We start from the raw sequence: 21,169 nt of genomic DNA, 5'->3' as shown, positions 1-21,169 counted from the left end.
AGGTTGCGGACCTGCGCCTCCAGCACGCACGGCGCCTGCGCAGGTCACATGGCGGAAATGTGGCCTCTCGCCAGCCGGGGACGAGGCACAAACCGGAAGTTGATGTGGTTGCCTGGGAGACTGGATGTCGGGCTTCGACTTCAGTCAGCATCGCGCATAGGTGAGCGCACAGAGGCTTGCGGGCTGGCGCCCCGCGGCGGAGCCAGCTGAAGCTACAGCCTGGGACGGGACGAATCGGTTATCAGAAATATGGGCCATATCAAGGTATGATGGCTTCGCTTCCGCCCCCCGGGGGGTAAAGGGAGCCCAGAGACCAGTCTCTTATACAACTTTCTAAAATTCCTGCCCTCTTTTGAAATCTGTCGTCTATTGATCTTTAGCTCATCTGTCACTTAACATTTGTTGAATCTCACATGTAAGCTTCCACATGTATTTCATTTATTCCTCATAACGACACAGTAAATTCCATATTACCCTCGTTTTACAGTAGGAGGATTAAGTAATAGAGAATAAGTAGCAATTTACTCGGGGTCAGGCAGCAAATCAATGGCTGTACATGAACAGTAGTGTAACAATAGCTCATGGAAGAAATCTGGAACCAAAGCTGTGGTTTCAGGTTTCAAGCTCACTCTCTCCTCTGCAAATCCATTGTTGTAAGGAAGTGGAGCAAGGCATCGATTTGCAGAATCCTTGAGTAGAGTTATGCCAGCCGAGAAGGAAATGCCTTTTTTATCCCATTCCAACTTTTTGCTTCCTTTGGATCTTTGACCAGACCACAGCCTCAAGATGTGTAAATATTTTTCTTTATCGTCTGAAATATTCTTTTCCACCTGATTCTCTCTCATCCACTTAGGCTCCCAGACTACAAACCTGAGTCCCATTATCATTTCCCTTGAAACCCATCTCTCCATCCCCATCCACTTTGTCATTAATCCCTTCCCAATTTACTCCAGAAAGTACAGATGCTATGATTTAAGAGAACATGTTTTAAATTTCAAAATCAGGAAGGGTCTCTTTGAGAAAAGTTTGGTGTAGTTAAAACAAAAGGTGTATATATTAAAGAGAATAGAAGATGATACAGGAGAGGTAGGTTAGATGCTAATTATAAAGGGTGTTTTATGCCATACAATGGAGTTTGGACTTAAGCAACATACTTCTCCTGGCACACTGAGATTTGATAAAATCAAAAATATTTTATGGGAATTCAAGCTTCAAAGTAGTTCGTCTTTATCATCTAAAACTGAACCCATATTTTTCATCAATATATATGCTCCTACCATACTGGTACCACCAGCCACCCAGTCATCTCTGTAAGAAATCTGAGGTCCTACCTTAATGCTTCCTTCTTTTTCTCTCTTTAGTTTATCACGAAGTCCTGCCAGTTTGACTTCAATTGATATTTCTAACGTCAGGCCTCTAATCTATACTATTATCAAAGCCAACTTTTAAAATTTTCATCCCTAAGTATCTAACCAAAATGAAAATCTGTTACATCAAACCTTTCAACTACTCCTTGAGAAGAAAATCCAACTTCATCTGCTACTTCCTACCTCTCCAGCTTCATCTCTTGGTGTCCCTGTCTCATTTACATTCCAACAACATCAGAATTGTTGAACACACCTCACACACCTCATTTTATTTCTCACTTCCTTACCTTTGATCATATTGTTCCCTTTGTCTAAAATCCCTCCTTTCTCTTTTACCTGCTGTGGCAGAAGCAGCTAGCTATGCATCAAAATCTATTTACCTTTTCTTCCTAAACGATTGTTATAACCCAGTACATGACAGTCCCACTCCATTACATTTTCAGGCTGAATTTGCAATTAGGGATGCCAATAGAACGTGAGGGACCTTAAAACACTGGAGGTTCTGCCATCTTAAAACTTCTTAGCTGGAACCTGGACACAGATGGCTATGATGGAATTTCGACCATATACTTGATGACAAGTTTGCAGCCCTAGGACACTGCAAACCCATAAAATGGAAGGAGCTGGGTCTCTGAATGATGTGTGGAGCAGAGCAACCCTGTCAATTGGAATGCTTCCCTCTGAAAAATCTGTTTTTTAAAAGACAGAATTTTCATTACAGTAGCTTAGTCTTACCGTATAGCACCTGCCTTATTCCAGCCTGTCTTTCAATAATCATACTTATTTTAAAGACTTTAAAAGAAAAAATAGTCTTTTATAATGTACCCAAATCATTACATTTTCAGTTGCTCTTCCTTCATTCCCAAACATCCAGGTTTCCCTCTGGTATCCTTTCCCTTCATTGTAAAGAACTTCCTACAGTATTTCTTTTTGGACAGGTCAGCTCACAAATAGCTAAGTTTTCCTTCATCTAAGAATATGTTTATTTTACCTTAAGTTCTGAAAATATTTTCAGTGGATATAGGCTTCTGAGTTCACAATTCTTTTATTTCAACACTTAAAGCTGTTATTGCAGTGTCTTCTGGCCACCCTAGACTCTCCAGTCATTCAAGTTGTTGCTCTTCTCTGTAATATTTCATTTTTCTCCAGCTGCTTTCAAGATTTTTTTCTTATCTTTGGCTTATAGCAGTTGGATTTTAAAGTTTCTGTTTCTAGGCATGGTATTCTTTGAATTTAACTGTTTCATTTCATCAAACTTGTGGAATCTGTAAATATACGTCTTTCACCAAATTTTGGAAGTTTTCAGCCATGACTTTTTCAAAGAATTATTCTGTCTCAATCTCTTTCTTCTCTCTTTCTGGGACTCTAATGACTTTATGTTCTTCATAGTTTTTTTTTCTCTGCTGAAAATGTCTATTTTTACATTTATCTCAAGTCCGATTATCTTCTGGAACATATAATAGCTGCTCTAAAGTCTTTGACTAAAAATTACAACATCTGTCTCAGGGTTGGTATTTGTTAATTGTCTTTTCCACTGAGATTTGGTCACATTTTCCTGGTTCTTTGTATGACAGGTAATTTTTTCTCTTGTATCCTGGACATTGTGATTGTTACATTGTGCAGACTCTGGGTCCTGTTAAAATCCTCCTCTGGAGAATGTATGTTTGTTTAAGCAATCGGCCTGGTTAGGTTCACATTGCAAGTTTTGTATTGCCTTCTGTTGGTGATGGTTGCAATCTCAGTTCAGTTTTCAAAGTCCTGAACATGTACCACTCAGGGGTTAATCTGAGACTTGGGCCATGATTTAACTCATAGCTCAGTTGCCAGAGCCTTGCTAGGCTGCTTTGGGTCTCTTGCATACAAGTGCAACCCAGAAGTGAACCCAAGATTTGTGTGGTTCATAAATCAGGGACCACCTTCCCTAGCTCTCACCTCTCCTCCCCACACTGTCCCACTCATTTTCCAACTCACAAAGCCTCCTTTTCTCAGTTCTCTGGACCAGAAAGAAGGGGTTTCTGTCAGAGTTTTTAGCTAAATTTGCTGCCATACAGTCCCCAAATGGGGCCTCTTCTTCACACAAAGCCATAAGAAAAGAAAAAAAGTCAGAAAACTTATCCCCTTGCAGGTTTCTTTTTAAGTTTTGACCCCTCTTCACAACCTTTATTTACTTTTCAGAGCCCTCAGGTAGTTGCTATTTGTGTTTTGTCATGAGTTGTTAGTTGTAATCAAGGGGAAAGATGGGTTAGTGTAGGCTTATGGTGCCAAAGCTGAACTAGAAATAGTCCTACCTATATTTTGAGCATCAGCATAGGTGTTACTTCCTCAAGGAAGCCTTTTCCAACCCTCTCCTTGGTCTCGACGCTGTTTTACTTTCCTTCCTTTGTACGTACGTAGTACTAATAATCCTTTATCATAGTGCCTAGCACACAGTGGATCTTTCGTGTTTGTTGAATGTAGTAGACTTTGTCTGAACACCTTAATTTAAAAAATCTGAATTCCTGTGTAGTTGTGCTACTCCTAAATTATCTCACATTCTAGCTTGTATTATAGTTATTTTAGCAATTATGTTTACTTCCCAGGTAGATTGTAAACTCAATGAGATAGAGGTGATAGGTCTTATGTTTCTATCTCCCCTGTAGCATTGTATCATATACCTAATAAATATTACTTAACTGAATTTTGAGGTTCTGTAAACTAATTTTAAAATTAAATATTTTAATTCGCACTGATTAAACTTCAAAAACATCTTCTCTAAATGGAAAGGTCTACTTTCTAATTCTCCCCACTTCACTCCGGAAAGTGGCAGGACACTTTTTTTAGTTGCCTCCAGAGGTCACTCGCCACTCTTTAAAAAAACTGGGGGTGATTAAAATAGGATATTACCTCATGCAGGCTTCTCTTTAGGCCAGTAGTAAGGGTAATTATTTTTCATGAGACAATTCAAGAGAAATAAAAATGTTTATGGGCCATTTTTTTAAATTGAAAATAAATATAGCTTTATTGATTACTGTTACTGGTCCAAAGTCCATCGGCCCAATGCTTCAAAAGGCCAAAATTCAAAATGTCTGACTTTGGAGTAAGGAAATGTTTATTAATTAAGAAGGCGCCAACGGAGAAGATGGAAACCCAAATAGTAGTACCTAAACTCCATTTTGAGAAAGTACAGGGGGGTTTTTTTATGTTAAGAGAAGGGGATATGGGAGGGGCAAGAAGTGATCGGCCACGGTAGATATCTGGGTGCCAGCAAGGATCCAAGGAAGTTTGTGCTAGTTGATGTGAATCCAGTCACCGGACTCTTCAGATCTTTGATAAACAATACATACTTCCCTTTTATCCTCAGGGGAGGCACTTTCTGGTAAGGGATTGTTTTTGTAAAACGCAGGCAAGCAGAATTCCTCTAATGGTTTGCATGTCTATATGTAAGACAAAGCAGAAGATATTAACAAGAAGGCCCTGGGAACAAAGCAGGCTTGAACAAGATGGAGTCTGAGAGGCTGAGCATTTTTCACTGTTACATTACCTTGAAAAAATGGATATTTTACAACCTATATGGCAATTTATCTAAAAGGAAAATATCTGGATCTTAGTCATTAACATGGTACTATCTTGGCATATTTGTGAAATTGTAAAAGTGAAAAATTCTCCAGTAAGCTAGTCACAAGGACAAGACAGAGTGATATCTTCAGGCGCCAGCTCTCAATAAAAACAACATCGTGGCCAGGGTGCAGATAACAAAACTGTCTACCCTGTTTACTATAAGATTTAGGAGTCCCCCAGAAGCAATATATCTTTGTACTAGACGCTAGCAGCCAACTTCTGCTTTTGTAGTCTGTTTATTTGCTTGATCAAAGCCCACCAGGACGTAGGTTCAGGCTTTATAAGCTGCCTCCTCTGGAAGCTTGTGGCTGATTCTCTGACCCTGCGTGGTGGAGCAAGTCAGTCGCCAGCCGGCTAATAAAGGCTCATAATTAATGTCAATTGGCTCTGTGGGTCTTGGATTTGAACACGCCACAACAAAATAGCAACAAGAAGGCGAATTTTTTATCTTTCACCTTGAAATTTTACTTTGGGTGGGAGCCAGAAGTTGGAGGAATCATACTTGGGGACTGCACATTACTGTTAGGACCTATTTAATCTTAGTTCTCTGGAGGGAACATCCTTTTATCAAATGTCTAATTAGTGCTTAAAGCATATCATAGAAAAACTAGGTATGGTAGCTGTTTTTATCAGTATATTGTGTGGTCATTCCTTAACTTATTGATAAAAACCAAATCTATTAAAACCTGTAAGGTAAACATGTGACACGGCCGAGAGAAGTTTTAAAAAAGCAAGACTTTATTGGGAGGGGGCTCCCGGGTGAGGTTCACTGGTCCTGAGAGGAGAGGGGCCAGAGAAGTCGCGCTCTGGGGCGGGAAGGCGTAGTTTTTATGGGGTTATGTGGAGGTAGGGTATAGAATGGGGGAGTGTTAATTGAATGTTCGTTGAGCATCCGGACTAGGGTGGTGGCGCCAGGGCTTTAGAGTGGGCCCTTATCAGTTGGTCTCTAGACTTGATGTCCGGCTGGAAGGTCTGGATTCCAATATCAAGCTGGGAAATCTCCAGGCAGGCATCTGGCTGGCCCTTTCTGCCCCACCCCTCCCCCGCCCCCCACCGACCTAACAAAATCAATTCTCACAAAGTTTTAATTTCAGTAAGATAACTTTTATGTTTGTGCTATGTACTTTGAAAAGTTAGAAATAATATTGAAAGGATCTCACACCAGTGATGGCTTGATGGTTTAATTTTTTATTCTGTTGATGCAGGACAGGGTAAATTTCTGAGTTGGGGGAGACCAAGCCCTGAACTGAGAGAAGAAGCGAGTCTTTTGGCAGAGGAGCATAGAAAGAATTCAACATATTTGAGAAAGTTAGAGTCAAAAGGAAAGTTGATTAGAAAAGGGTAACACTCCACATAGTGTGATCTCCTCTCAGAGGCAGAGAGTGAGAGGGACCCTGTTTATATATCAGTTTATATATTATTCTTTAGGTCCCATTTCCTTTGATATGGACATACAGTAAGGAAGGGGAAGGGTAGTCCTGAAAGGCCTGCTGGCAGTTCCCAGCCTTTAATCCTCCATGTCCCAAGGTTTTAGCCTTAGGGAATGAAAGATTTTATTTGTGTATGACAGTCACTGAAAGACTCTTTTGTTCCTGTTTCCCCTTCCACAGGTGTAGGGAAATGGGTCGTTAGCAATCCCAACAGAAATCTTCCTTTGTTCTGAAAGAGTCCTGGCCTGGCTGAAGGGCCAATCAGCATATTGTAGTCTCTGAATGTAGCTTGATTAACATTTTAATTCTCTTGCCTCCTCCCTACATTACTATTAAAAATAAAAACTGATTTTAAAGTAAATTTTCTTTTTTTAAAAGCATAAATTTAGAATTTTCTTTAACTGGATTCATTATAACATTTCAGACTATAGGACTCTGACTCTACCATCGTACTGGTCTTCTGTGCTGTACTGAGCAATAAAATCTTTGCTGTGCTGTACTATTATTAGCCAAAATCAGCTTATCAAGAGAATAAAGACAAAGCAACCAAAAGTGAGAGCATGGCTACTGTAGACTCTGCAGAAAACAAAAATAGACTAACATTACTTAAAGCACTAAGTGCTTCAGAAGCTATTAGACTCATCTGCATTAAAAAGGACCACTGTAGGTACTCTGTGAGCAATGCGATCTTCCTCCAGTTATACACAGAGGAGGCCACTTATCCAGAGCTAGATACTGCTTTACCCTGGAACAAAGGAAAAACTGGAAAGTAAAGATGGCTTTTAGCCATTCTTGTTTGATCACAGCCATCTCTTACCACACTTGATACTACTACCTGCTTGGAAAATGTCCAAAACCTTTGTAAAAATCCCTACAATAACAAGGACTGTTGTGTTGCTAAACTAGGAACGAACACCGATAACAGTATTTTTAATTTAAGGCCACCTTTAGTCATTAGTTATTAAATACCTAGTGCCAGGCATTGTTCTAACAGTGCCTAACAATAAAAAAAAAAGAAAAGAAAAAGGCAAAAATTCCATTGCTCATGGAATAAACAAAGAACAAATGCATTTGTGATATGATGTCAGATAGTGATAAGTACTCTAAAGAAAACTAAAGCAGAATAAAATAGAGTGATGGAAGGGGGTTAAGTTAAGGCAGTGTTAGGGAAGGCTCCTGTGAGTGACGTTTGAACAGGACCCTAATTGAAGTGAGGAAGAGCATTCCAGGGAGAACAGCAGGTGCAAGCATCCAATAGCCGGAGTCGGCTTGGTGTGTTGGAGAAATGAAAACAGCCAGAGTAGCTGGAGCAGCATGAATGAAGGAAAGTTGGTAGTAAATGAGGACGGCGCAAGCGGAGTTCCTGATTATAAAGGCCTAATGTTAAGGATTTTCTGGATATGTCGGAATAATTCAATAGAGAGGGACAGATTAGAAAGCAGGGAGAACAGAGACCTAATTCGGTTATTTGATTAGGTCAGATTTGTATAGGTAGTGATACTGAACAGATTTGGGAAATATACTGAAGATAAAAACGATAGTATGTGTTAATGGACTGAGTGTATAAGAGAAAGAATATTTAAAAAATGACTAAGGATTTTGATGAATGTCAAAGAAAACCCAGATGTTACAGTGGTTTGTTACATGTGGATTGTGAGTTTATTTGCGCTTGTGTGAACTAGATTTGAATTATGTTACATGTGTGTAAAATGGTTCCACTAATCTTAAACCTCAGAAATGTAAACAATTTGTTTTGCCGAACTGAAATTGTTTACCCCAAGAGTGAAATTGTTTTGACCAAGAGTGATAACCAGACACCCGTGCACCTGGCTGATAAGACACTGAAGACATCACCGCTACACATAAAATCTCCAGGACTCTCTGCCTGAATCAGAGCACTCTCTCTGTCTCACAAGAGTGTGTTTCTCCGTCCCTTGATTTCTTTCTTGGCCCAAGACTCTGCCCATCCGAACAAGAGGCCTCTCCAGAGGCCTCTCCACCGATCAACGGTTGATCAACCGGCAATTGACCTAGCATTGATAACAGCGCGCCATTACTGCTCACTGTGTATGTGTCTCAGCCAGCATTGCCGGGTGGTCTGCTAGGACTGAAATCCATCAGGATCTGGTATGATAAACCCTAGCATGCTTGCAATCTTATTCGTTTGTGTGTCTGCATCCTTACTTAGTTGTTGTCTCGCTGGGCTCTTCATATTTAAGTATTTTAAGCAAAGTGCTGTCACGGGTTCAAACTGGCTCAAGGGCCTTCAGGAACAAGCGAAGCCACCTGTGCATAAGTCCAAGAAAGAGAGTGACTTGGACACCAGAGCAAGGCAGTAGTTAACAGAAGTTAAAGCTATAAAAACAGATTTAACTCAGGAACTATTATAGTAGGGGAATGGAGACCTCAGCATAGAACTGGGCTCAGTTTTGAATAGAGAAAATGTGGGAATTTATAGCTAAGGAGCAGGATTCAGAGGGGGCAGTGAGCGGATAGAAAATTATTAAGAAGAGCTATCAAGGGGAGATTCTGGCTTAACCGACCTAGCTGTCCTGGCTGAGTTCTCTAGAGAAATGTTCCCTGAATAGAAGAAATCCATATGCTAATGTTGACAAGTTTGGAAACCATTAATTTAGTCAACAAATAATTATTGAGCACCTTTCTATGTCAGGCACTTTTCTAAATGTTGGAGATAAAATGATAGACTAAAAACGTACAGTCTAGTAAAGAAGCCAGACAATAAACAAGATAAATAAAATATATAGTATGCTAGTGGTAACTGCTAGCCAAGAAGAAAAAACTAAGTTGGGAAGGGGAATATTAAGTGTCATGGGGATCAAATTTTAAATAGTTAGGGAAGGCCTCACAGAGAGATTTTTGAGTAAAGCCCCTGAAGGATGTGACAGAGCGATCCAGGTGGAAAACCAGGGGAAAAGCAGCCCAGGCAAGGGTAGCAGTGCCCGGATGGAAGTGGAAGAAGGTAGTGGATCAGGAAGAGCAAGTAGGAGACACAGTCAGAGACTAACATGTGCCAGAACGTGTTAAGTTTGATGGTCATAATAAGGACTGTTAAGGGGGAAATTTTCAAATGGCCAACTTCTGCTTGCTTGTTTAATGTTTAACCAGGGTATAGTTCTAGGAGATATTCTGTGCAAAGATATGCTAATGTTAAGGGTGTAGTTATCCTGTGCAAAAATATGCTAATGGCTGACTCCTGCTTCTGTAAACCTCCTTGCTTGTTTAATGTAATTGTAGGCTTTATAAGTGACCTCCTTTAAAAGCTCAGGGCTGACTCTCTAGTAGGGAGAGTCAGTCGCCGGCCAGTTAATAAAGGCTCACAGTTCATCTCAATTGGCTCTGTGGGTCTTAAATTTGATCGTGCCACAACAGGACATTTTTTGAGAGAGAGAAGGAGCGAGAGCGCATGAGCGCTACAGGGATTCTGAGCAGGGAACTGATTTCATCTGACGCGTTTTGAGAGGCTCTCTGTAGAGAACAGTCAGAGGGAAAACAAGGGCAGAGAACAAAGAATAAGAGATCTGGATGGCTTGGATCAGAGTGGTAGCAGGTGGGATAGTGAGAAATGAGGAGAGATTCTGATATAATTTGGAAGTAGAGCCAGTAGGACTTGCTCGCAGACTAGAAGTGGATATGAGAGGAGTTAAGAATAACTCCAGGTCCCTCCCAGTGCCTTTGCTCTGTCTCTCTGTCTCTTGCACTGTCCTTCACTCTGAGAGGAGACCACACTCTATGGAGTGTTACCAGTTTTCTAATAAACTTTTCTTGTGACTCAAAAAAAAAAAAAAAAAAAAAAACCCCAAAGTTTTTGGTCTATACATCCAGAAAAATGAAGTCTGACACTATGCTGATTATTTGAGTTATGCCTCTAGAAAAATTGGTTTTCTATGTACATTAGAATTCTTGTTTTTTTTTCCATAAAAAATTATTTTTTCAGGAGTATTTTATCTTTCTCATGATCACTACCAGTTTGTCATACCCATTCTCTCCCTGTTTTCTCAAAGCCCTCCAGTGGCCTGTATATTCCGTCATTTATGTGCAGGCATGTAAATAATTATCAGATTAAATGATATATTACAAATTCCACATTCTTAAGTTTAATGTAAAAAATCTCTTTAGTACCATTAAACAAAAATAATTATTTGCTCTGTGGTTAGGGATCATCAAATAATAAACATCTTCTGACTGTAGGTAATCCATAATAATGGGCTTGATTTTTAAAATTCCAGCCTGCTCGATCATCATCTAAAATTATCAGTGAGTAGGTGGTCACATAGTACCAGATGAATTTAATAAGTATAATCAGTGTCACTGAAAGAAACAGTTATGTAAGTCAATTCCAAAAAAAAAAAAATATCAAATAGAAATAGTTTTTGGACTATCCAGTGCTCTCGGATCATTTCTATCCCAGTTGTTTCAAAGAAATAGCAATGCCCAAACATACTTGGAATACATATATGCATCTTAAAAAGCACACAGCTTTTCTCTTTTATTCAACACAGGCTTTCCTTCACTTTACTAATTTTTTCTTCTTCCCTCTCCCCAGGAATTCTATAAATGTAATCACAAAGTCTTAGAGAAATTTGCTAAAATTTTTTTATTGCATTTACTGAGAATATATTATTGTTCCACAATAAAATGATCTTACTTTCCAAATGAGTAGTACAAAGCTCTTAATTAAAAATGTTTTGGTTATCTATATTAAATTGCTCATTATAAAAATCAATTATAAATTACATGCTTTAAAAAGAAACATAAAATATTTTTAAAGGCACATACTAAAGTATTGTGTACTGATCAAATCCAACATAATCATTTCACATGTGATCTATTTAAACAACTATTGTACCAAAAATGGCATCCTGTGTTTGTAGAGAAGCAGAGCTACACTGTGGTGTGCAGGGTGCTCTTGGAATAATGTGGTTTTGGTGTCTTAAATAAAGCATGTTTTTCCAACTTTGGAAATATGCAAAATAATTTAAAAATTACTTTTCAGATAAACATTTTCAGATAAACATTAATTTGGCATGAAAAAGGTCATATGATATATACTAGGAGACACTTAAAATATCCAAGCTTTCTCTTAATAATACTGCAGAGTTCAGTCTGTTGTAACTATAACTTTAAGGGTAAAATAAACTGGTATTAGACAAAATGCAAATTTATTAAGCATTGTGCAATGTCTGTCCAATCTTACATTTCTCAAACCACAGTATAGTACAGTTATACCAGAAGTTATTATTAAAGGTATATTTGATCTCACCCTACTCTAACTTATTAACAAGCTCCTATTCTTCCTTCCACATGTAACTTATGTTAACAATAAAAAGGAGTCATCAAATAGTAATAGAGAATCCAGTAGTAAATTCTAAATGTATAGTCTAATCAGGAAAATTATAGTGTGTATCATTTTCCTAATTTATATATATATAAAATCCTTACAAAATAAAGCTAAGGTAAAGTCTATAAAGATAGCATGACTAAATAAAAACCCATGGTCCCCACTTAAACTGAATCCTATTTATAGGTACATTAGAACTCAGAAACCCATATGGAATTTTGGGTAGAATTTCAGGTGAGTGTCACACAGTCAGCCACAACCATGATCCTGAGAGCGCCCTTGATAAACTATAGGTCTGAGATTTGCTGACACTGACTGAGACATAGTCCTTACTAATTCAAATCTTTATGCTAAATCTGAAAGACGAATGATGCTTTCAGTATGAACTTTTTAAAAAATGTAACTCATTATCTAAGTTTTAAGATTGATGACTCCCACAACTCCAATTTTAGCCTGAAATATAGCTTAAAATATCTATTTAAACAAGTACAATAGAAAGTTGTGTGCGTGTGTGTGTACACACACACACACACACACACACACACACACACACACACACACACGTTTTTCCTCCAGTCTTTCTAGCCACTCCCTCTCAGCTGCTTTGCTGTGTCTTGCTGATCTACACATTGAGAGCAGTACATCGTGGCTTAGTTTTTGAACCCCTTCTCTAGTCTGTCTATACTCACTCCGTAGGTGATGTCATCCTATCTCCTGCCTTGAATGACTACCTAGATGCCGATAGAGCACATTCTTCTCCGTGTACACACACACACACACACACACACACACACACACACACACACACAAATATATAATAACTATATTATAAAATACACAAATTTTTTTTCACATACCTTCAGAGTTCCAGAATACTTTGAACACCTAACTTTGTGTTGGAAACATTGACCAGGGACTTTTTCTTTAAAGTTATTACCTCAGGGGGCTATGTTTATCATTAAGTTTTCATTTAGTGATCATTTTCTTCTGAGTTTCATACTGTAAAGCCTATCTTTTAACAAAAATTACATACCTCTAAGTAGACATTTGAACTCAATCATTGCTTTATGAATGTTTTTTTTCCTCAGATGTATATACAAAATGCAACATATCTAATACTGCTGAATCTAACACTTCCTATTATATTACACATATTTTAAAAGAAAAAGTAATTTTGAAAGGAACACAGAATTTTGCACCAATCTTGATCAAATACAGTCTGTTCATAGCCTGGAATCTAAATACAGCACTCTTGATAACAAGCCCTCGGTCCCTGAAATAGTGTTCCAATGTAGGCTAAATTATGAAAGATACATTTACCCATTACTTTCTAGCATATTAGAACATACCACAGAGCTGGGGTCCCCTGTTAAGAACTGGGCCACACAGCAGGAGGTAAGCAAATGATGCGTCATCTGTATTTAAAGCTGCTCCCCAGCGCTAGCATCACTGCTTCAGCTCCACCTCAGATCATCAGGCGTTAGATTCTCAAAGGAGCACTGGTCCCTGGTGCCAGAAAGGTTGGGGACCACTGCTAGCAGACTACACTTAGGGAAGACCACAGTAAAAAATGTTTGTGTTTATACACGTTTAAAATATCTTTAAAATCCACTCTTTTACTGATAGATGCTGAAAAGTATAACCTGGTGAAAAATAAAAGTCATATCAGAGGCTCTAAAATACTGAATTTGATTTCTAAATGTTATTTTATATAGATAATTCCTATCACTTATGTGTTTAATGACCTTCAACTCCAAAATACTCTTGCAGCACTCTTTGAAAGACTAGAAATCTCTTTAATTAGATTGGGAGCTTGTGGGTTAAATCGCCACACTCAACAAAAGCATTTTCAAAAACTCCACTGAGACAAAAAAATCATTACCGCTAGGAAAGAGAAGCCTTTTACAGGAGTTTAACATGTAAACTGTAATATTAAGGCACAAGCAAACAATCTCCAGTCAGTGATCATCCATCTTTCTGCTAATGAAAACAAGATCTCATCGTCAAGCTGCCAGTATAATTTGAAAAGCCGCTGGTAAAGCATTTTAATAAGTGCTCATTATTATACATAGATTATAAATTTCAGTTTTTTCTTTTTAGATTATCCACAGGCCACATTAGTTAATATTCTTTTTTTGTTCCTTTTATATCTATTTATCAGAACAAAGCACTTAAGCAATTTTACTAATATTTTGACCCCCTTAACAATTTGCACTCTCTTGCCTTTTTATACCAGAATCACCATTAGCTTTCTTCTGATTAAATAAGAATTGATTAAGTAAGGCTTTTAGTACTGAAAGCTGAGGTAGGTGGACTGTTATGATCAAGTACTTAGAAGGTTTTCATTTCGTTCCCAGTGTCTTTGTAACATACCAATAAAAAGCTGAAATCTTCTGTGTCATAAATGAGGTAGCCTCCTATATTATATGTCAAGAAAATAGTGCCATGGTGGATTTCCGTGAATGTATAGAGATCGAGATTATTAATGATCATTATTTAAAAACTGATAATTTTAAAAAGGACAAGCTAAGTAAACTATGTCCTAAATTTCAAGGTTTCTTTGAGTGATTCAAAGATGTGGCATTGAATTGTTTCATAGGTCTTTATTGTCCCGAGTCATCTGACAAGGGCTACATTTATGATAGCTCAATAATTGTGGTTATAAATTGCATGTAGGTTTCACATTTAGCGATGGGCATTTGGCCCTTTATTCTTGAGAACTGTAATCTATCACTTTATAGTGTATATGTAAAACAAGGCATTATTTTCTGCCAACAAATAAAATGACAAACATGGCTGTGGCTATGAAATGATAGGGAGCCCAGGAGCTGCCTGATATTCCTCTGCCTCGTGATTCTTTGCCCCTGAACCATTCTCAAACTCTGCTCTAGATGGTTCAAATTCTGCTCTTTTTATTTCCTTTATGCCAAATCATCAACAAAAATCTGAGTATAATATGACAGAGTTCATGATTATCAGTAAAGTAGTAAGTCTTCCTTCTATAGTGTGTTCTTATTCCACATTACCACATCACCATTATGAATGGCAAATTGTTCCTTTGTGTTAATTACAAGGCAAAAGGTTTGTGTTTTTAAGAGTTAATTATCAATGATGCATTTTTCTACTAGCCAAGATACCACCTGTCTTTCAAATTAAAAAAATAATATACATATAAAAGGTAAGTAATAAAATTTCACTTCCTCCTACTTTTGACACACTGGAAAAAAGCAACAATCTTTAAGACGGAAATGGTCCCTTAATGTTTATGACAGCAACAATGAAGTTTTCAGCGTTAGAAATTTCCTAAAGAGTTTAAGTTTCAAATATGTACTTAAAATTTGTAGCTAATTAGCTTTTACTTTCCATTGTGCCTCTAGACTCACCTTAAAGTGTGACTCAGCCTAAGGCATGTTTAATAGGAACCACATTCCAGAGGCCCACTACATCCCAAGGTATCCTCCATGACGTGCTCTCTGGACTAAGATTTGACAAAACTTTAAAGGAATGGGAAAATCAAAGTAAAAAATTATGCTATCTGAAAATATATTTATGCTAAGAACTGGACAATCTTTTCTCTCAAAGCATTTACCTTAAACATTTATATAAAGTTTGATATTAGCACAAAAAATGCCAATTATATGAAACTTATTACTTTCCCTCCAAATTTTAATCACCTATTTGATTTTCTTTTTCATTGCAGATCATTATAACTCTACAGTGAAGGCTAAAAGCAAGCTGCTCTCCAGGTTACACAAAATTGAGTGGAGTTGCATCCTCTGAAACCAAAGGGACCAGTAAGTAGTACAGCTGAGCAGAGTTCTAATGAGAACTTAGTTCTAATAAGAACTAAGCAAGAATGCTGATGGACTCTTCAGCAGATATTTGAAGGAAAGAGGGAAGGAAAGGGAAAAAGAATGATAAGGATAAAGATAATATGAAGAGAGTAAACATATGTTAACAATTAAGTGTATATTTACTCTAAAAGTATGAGAAGTTGAAGTAAATAGCAAAGGTTTCTCCATACTTGGGCAGAGTCCATGTGATCATCTGCAAATATATATAAATGGATAATATGTAGTTCAGGAAATGTTTCTATTTATGAATAGAATTGGAAGCTTAATGCAACCCCTGAAATTTTCAGTAGAAATTAAAAGTCTTGTAGTAGGGCTATAGACTAAGCATTGCAACTGCAATCAAATAGATTTATAAATTTTGAATAAAGTATCAATAACCTGGGTGGTTTATTACTGAAATGGATGGATCTCAGTAATGTCCACTGCAATAAATTTAACCAAAATGTTTCTGGAAGATCCTTAGGCATCATTTACAAGTATATCTGATCCAGAGTTTTATAAAGAGGAATACTAATTGCTCCCCTTATGCTATCGTTGGCCTCAGATGTCAGAACCTTTTGAATGTGAGAATTTGCTGAGTCCTATTAGAATTAGGATGGTGAGATAGAAAGCAGAGTTCTGACTATTCTTTTCCTCTCAAAAAATGGATTGAACAACGATGGCAGAAAATGTAGGCCCATCGGATCACTTCATTGCAACAGGAACACTGATCAGATATAAAAGATTTACTTTGACAGAAAGGTTCAAGTAATATTTCTTAGTCTAAAACACGTCTTCATAGATATTAGTATTTTTCATTTTCTCAGTTTGTAAAACTTTTAGAACTTTAGGCTTTTAGAACTTTTTGGACTAAAGAACATATTACTAAATATGCATGTTATGGAATTTAGCTTCTTACTTTTTATACTTTTTAACTTTATATATAATAGCACAGTACTCTCCAGAAGAATCTATCATGGTGGAGCTTTTTTGGTGTTATATTGTTTGCTTCATTCTATTAGACTGAAACTACAAAGGCATAATATATGTGTACTATTCTGAGATCTAAGTTTTATTATAAATACTTAAGGCATTTTGCTCTTTTATTATGGAGAATAACAAAGCAAGATCAAGTCTTTGAGTTTCAGATTATTACCTTTTTCAACCAAATTTTGAAAGGAAAAACACTTTGGAGATCTTTACAGAGTAAATATTATTTTATAATTATTCTTTCTGTAAAATTAGGAGTGGGAGGAAGTCTTAGGAGCCTACATTAAAACTGTTAAAAAAAAATTTTTTTAATGCAGGTTTAATGATTAGTCTTAATTGTATGATTTTGCTGACCTCAAAAGTACTGGTAAATAATGAGGAAATGTTTTTATAACTGGGCATGAATAAATGAAGAACCTAAAACATATTACACTGTCATTACTAAATCATTTTATAAAATTTAAAATAACATGAAGGGCAATGTGGTCAAATGTAAGGTTTTTATTTAATTAATTAATTAATTAATTAATTAATGTAACAGACCTTTCAAAAAACAAATAACCTAAGTCCCTTGAATATGAAATATGGAAATACTGGAAGTGGTAAGTTGCAACTCTGTGTATGCCACAGTAAGTTGCTTAATGTCCTCACAATCAAAATCATTGAAAATCCTATTAAAAATAGATTCCACATTTAGAGTATAGTTTGAACTTTCAAGGATGCAGATAAGAAAGCTGATACTGAAAGGAAAAGTTAGTGGGTTTTCTAGCTGTTTAACACCCTCACTTCCCTCCAGCCCCCTGCTTGCCCATCCCCACTTCCCATCAACAATAAATCCATTTGCTTTCCAGGTATCTCCATCCTTAGGTAGAGACAAGGAATGGAAGGACTTTGCCTTTCAGAAACAATAGAAGCTGAGAAGTAAGTAGGGATATAATAGACTTTGTCTCCTTGCAGAGAATTTAGAAACAGATCCTGGACGTGCTTTAGAAAAGGACATTTTCCCCAGGTGAACAAGCAATATCTGAGGAAGATCTAGTTTGTATCCATTTTTAGGATTTAAATATACTTTGCATATTATTAACTTTTAAATGAGAAACAAAAATGTACCAACATATAACTTCAGGGATGAGAAAAGAGTTCCTGTTTTCTGCAGATGAGTCTGAGTTGTGACATGATTTTGGTTTTAATTTTAGGTCCTTAAAACTCTTAATAGCTTTCTTACGATTGTCTGTGTATAAATAGAAAAAAAACACTGGGAATGTTAATGGGAGTGCACTAGGATAAATACATACGAATACAAGTTCCTGCCAGAAAGTTCTGGAAATGTAGGAGTTGTTTCTCTTTATAAGTGCTTTTAACCATTCGAGACCCATAATTTTCATAAACCAATGTGAGCACCCTGTTTCTATCCAAAATAGATATTTCCTTCACAAAGATTTTTTTTTTCCATTTGTGCCCTGAAACTGCAACTTGATAACATGCTCAATAAGACTTTGTTTAAATATCAGGTCCTAGTGCTAACAATTCAGAAGTCAGAAAAATTCTATGTTAAAATTGCTGGAGTATCTTTCATTCATTCTACTTTACTTTATCGTTACAATTTAAACAAATTCAGAAATTTGGGGTGTTTCTGGCTACTTGTAAAAAACACACTGCAAACCCAAAGGGAACAAATATAAATGGAAGAAATGCCTGATTTTTGAACTACTCTGCCCTTATGAACAGGATCCTTTTCATCTCACATATGATATTGAATATATTGTTAGCATCTGCTCCAAAAAGGTCCCTGACACTAGAGCAAGTCAGAACTTAATTTCATAGCTTATTTAACAGCAGGCAAGCAACTTTAACATAACTTGAAGTTTAGGTAAATCTCACTTAAATTCTATAAAAAGTTTGCATATAACAGAAGAAATTAAAAGAGCTACCAAAACTAAAAACAGCATGTAAGACAACAAACAATATTTCCGGTCCTAAACAAACTGCAATCCTTTCAGTATAGCTTGAGGTATTTTTATATATTTGTAGAAGCTAAACAGCATTCATAGTTTCCAAAGTTGCTTTTACTGAGATAGCTTCAAATTCTCACAATATTTGACTTTCGGACATATTTTCATGTACCAGGGTCTTATGGAAATATCAGACACCTTATTCAGTGGCAGGAAATGGTTCTTGTAGTAATAAGGATTCTATTTCCCAATTATTGTGCTATTATTCTTAGGATGTGATTTTAAAAAAATAAGAAATTTGCAATTCATATAAAAGAAAAACTTGCTGCAACTTCTGAAAGCAAGCCCAGTCTGGTGGAGGTATATAAGACATTAAATAACAGAGTCAAATTCTTTCTTATAGATTCCAGATAAGTTTGACAGTGGAGTGTTCTGGTTCTCCAGCATTTTCTCTGTCTTTTCTTCTCCAGTGGTTTTACGGACCTCTCTGCGCTGCTTACTATGGATCCATGGGATGAAACAAAGGATAGCACCTCCGACAAGGGGAGGAATTCCAGCGAGGTAGAACGCCACATCATAGGAGTCTAGCTTGTCACGAAGTAATCCTGGGAAGGAAAGAAACTGTCACCAGGAGAGTGTCACACTGATGGCCTAGTCCTAACCTAATTATTTCATTTCAGCAGGACTAGTTTGAACAGCCTAGTCCTAACCTAATTATTTCATTTCAGACTATTAGATATTTTTTAGGAAATGTGTGAAATATAAACCTTTTCTGATATGAGGAAGGAAGAGACCTCGTATCTTTAATCTTGTCACAGACTACAGGCCTCTGGGTTTTTATACCAAGATATCACATGGAAAAAGATTTGCAACCAAGGTTTGGCTTTCTGAAAACCCCTCAGAGGCCATTTGGGGCATTCTCACACTTGACGTGAAGGTGGACAGACCACCAAACTGAAACTTCACATACACACCTCAAAATGTCTACATTTCAAACTTTTCTTGGCCTAATTTTTATGCAGTAACATGAAACTACTTAAATTTCAAAATCATGAAAAATTATAAATTTTATATAAGTTAGGAAGAAAAAGGTTATTAAATACATTTTGAAAAGATACTAAGGTTTGTTAACACATGAGAGGAAAATATATGACTCCGTGTGACACTCTAATAGATCCTTGGGCTCTGCATATAAAAACTGTCATTTGGAGTATTCCTTATATCTAATTTCTCTAACAAAATCCAAATTTTAATAGTTTTCTTAGTGTTTTTAAACTTTTGTTAACTTTTACTATATAATCTCAGTTACGTGAAATGTCCAGGGAGCACACTATACTGAATATCTGACTCTTTTGAGGGTTTGTTCAATTAAGTATCAACACATTAAAAAAAAAAAAAAAAAGCGTACATTCATTCTGGATAGAGACCTAAAATGTACTGTGTATCTAAATATGTGATTTTCCTATCTTCTGAATCAGAATATTCCATATATAAATCTTTCGCTGTTAGGAACACTAATATGTTTGGCTGTAATACCCTCAGACCCTCCTGGTAAGCCCGGCGCTTACCCGCAGCCAGTTGCTGTGTTGTTCTGCCTGCTTTGGAAGTTTCCTGTTACCTCCTTTATTCTTGGTCTGTTACCAGTTACTTCTAGTAGCAAATGTCATTCCTACCAAAGTGCTGCTTGTAATCTATTGTGAACTTGGAGACCCTAAAAAACTAAGCTTGTAAGATGTGAAAATAATATGACCGGTTGGAGAAAGGGGAAGGACTGGAGGGTTCCCCTACGAGAAGACTATGACTTTGAGAACTTACATTTTATTTGGTCTGAGCAGTAGTGACTCTGCTTGCTTGATTCATGATTAGTTTCCCAATTGGCAAAGTTGCTAGATAAGTGTGGTTCTGGATGTGAGAATGAATTGAGCTGAACTTTAACTGAGCCTCTCACGTGCCATATACAGATGACAGTATATACATTTAAATTTTATAACTTTATCAAATTTTCTTATAATAATTCACACTGGTACCCAAGTAATACTGGACATGAGACATCTTTATACTATCAGAAAATTTCTAAAGGTGAAACTCACATAAAATTAATCATTTTAGTGGCATTTAGTACATTCACTGCGTTGTGCAACTACCACCTGTATCTAGTTCCAAAATATTTTCATCACACCAGAAGGAAACTCCATACCCATTAAGCAGTTACTTCTTAATCCCCCTTCTCTCCAACCCCTGGCAACCTACCACCGCTCTGCTCTCTGTCCCTGCTGATCTACCTATTCTGGGTATTTCAAATAAATGGAGTCATGCAACATGTGACATTTTATATTTGTCTTCTTCTCAAGGTTCATCCACCTGGTAGCACGCCATAGTACTTCATTCCTTTTTATGGCTGAATAATATTCCATTGTATGGATATACCATATTTTGTTTATTCATCTGCTAATGGACATTTGGGTTGTTTCCACTAAATGTTATTTTTCATAAACTGTTTCTCAGGGGAATACGATCTCTTATACATAGTATACATATTTTGACAGAATCTTCATCTCTTTTTAAAAAGAAACAATGTTCCCATTCCTCCAAAAACACTGAGTAAAATTTAAGAATTATGAAAGCTTAAAGCCCAGAAGTA

The 21,169-nt window shown here is 36.9% G+C and overlaps 1 protein-coding gene and 1 long non-coding RNA gene across 2 annotated transcripts in view; one reads left to right on the top strand and one right to left on the bottom strand.

Annotated features, from left to right (window-relative positions):
• Positions 1-17: 17 nt before the first annotated feature.
• LOC118602851 lies at positions 18-20,850 on the top strand. Its single transcript, XR_004950899.1, has 3 exons — positions 18-264; positions 15,454-15,547; positions 18,999-20,850. It is a non-coding gene; the product is annotated as an uncharacterized LOC118602851 (long non-coding RNA).
• SLC16A10 (solute carrier family 16 member 10) overlaps positions 10,995-21,169 on the bottom strand; it is a 99,595-nt gene continuing 89,420 nt past the window's right edge. Inside the window, exon 6 of the mRNA XM_036220976.1 lies at positions 10,995-19,133. Within this exon, the coding sequence (XP_036076869.1) occupies positions 18,901-19,133 (233 nt within the window). The 3' untranslated portion in view covers positions 10,995-18,900. The remainder of the gene's footprint in view (positions 19,134-21,169) is intronic.

This window comes from Rousettus aegyptiacus, unplaced genomic scaffold, assembly GCF_014176215.1.
Source record: "Rousettus aegyptiacus isolate mRouAeg1 unplaced genomic scaffold, mRouAeg1.p scaffold_m13_p_1, whole genome shotgun sequence".
In the NCBI taxonomy this organism is placed as follows: domain Eukaryota; kingdom Metazoa; phylum Chordata; class Mammalia; order Chiroptera; family Pteropodidae; genus Rousettus; species Rousettus aegyptiacus.
This window is presented reverse-complemented; position numbering and strand designations above follow the sequence as displayed.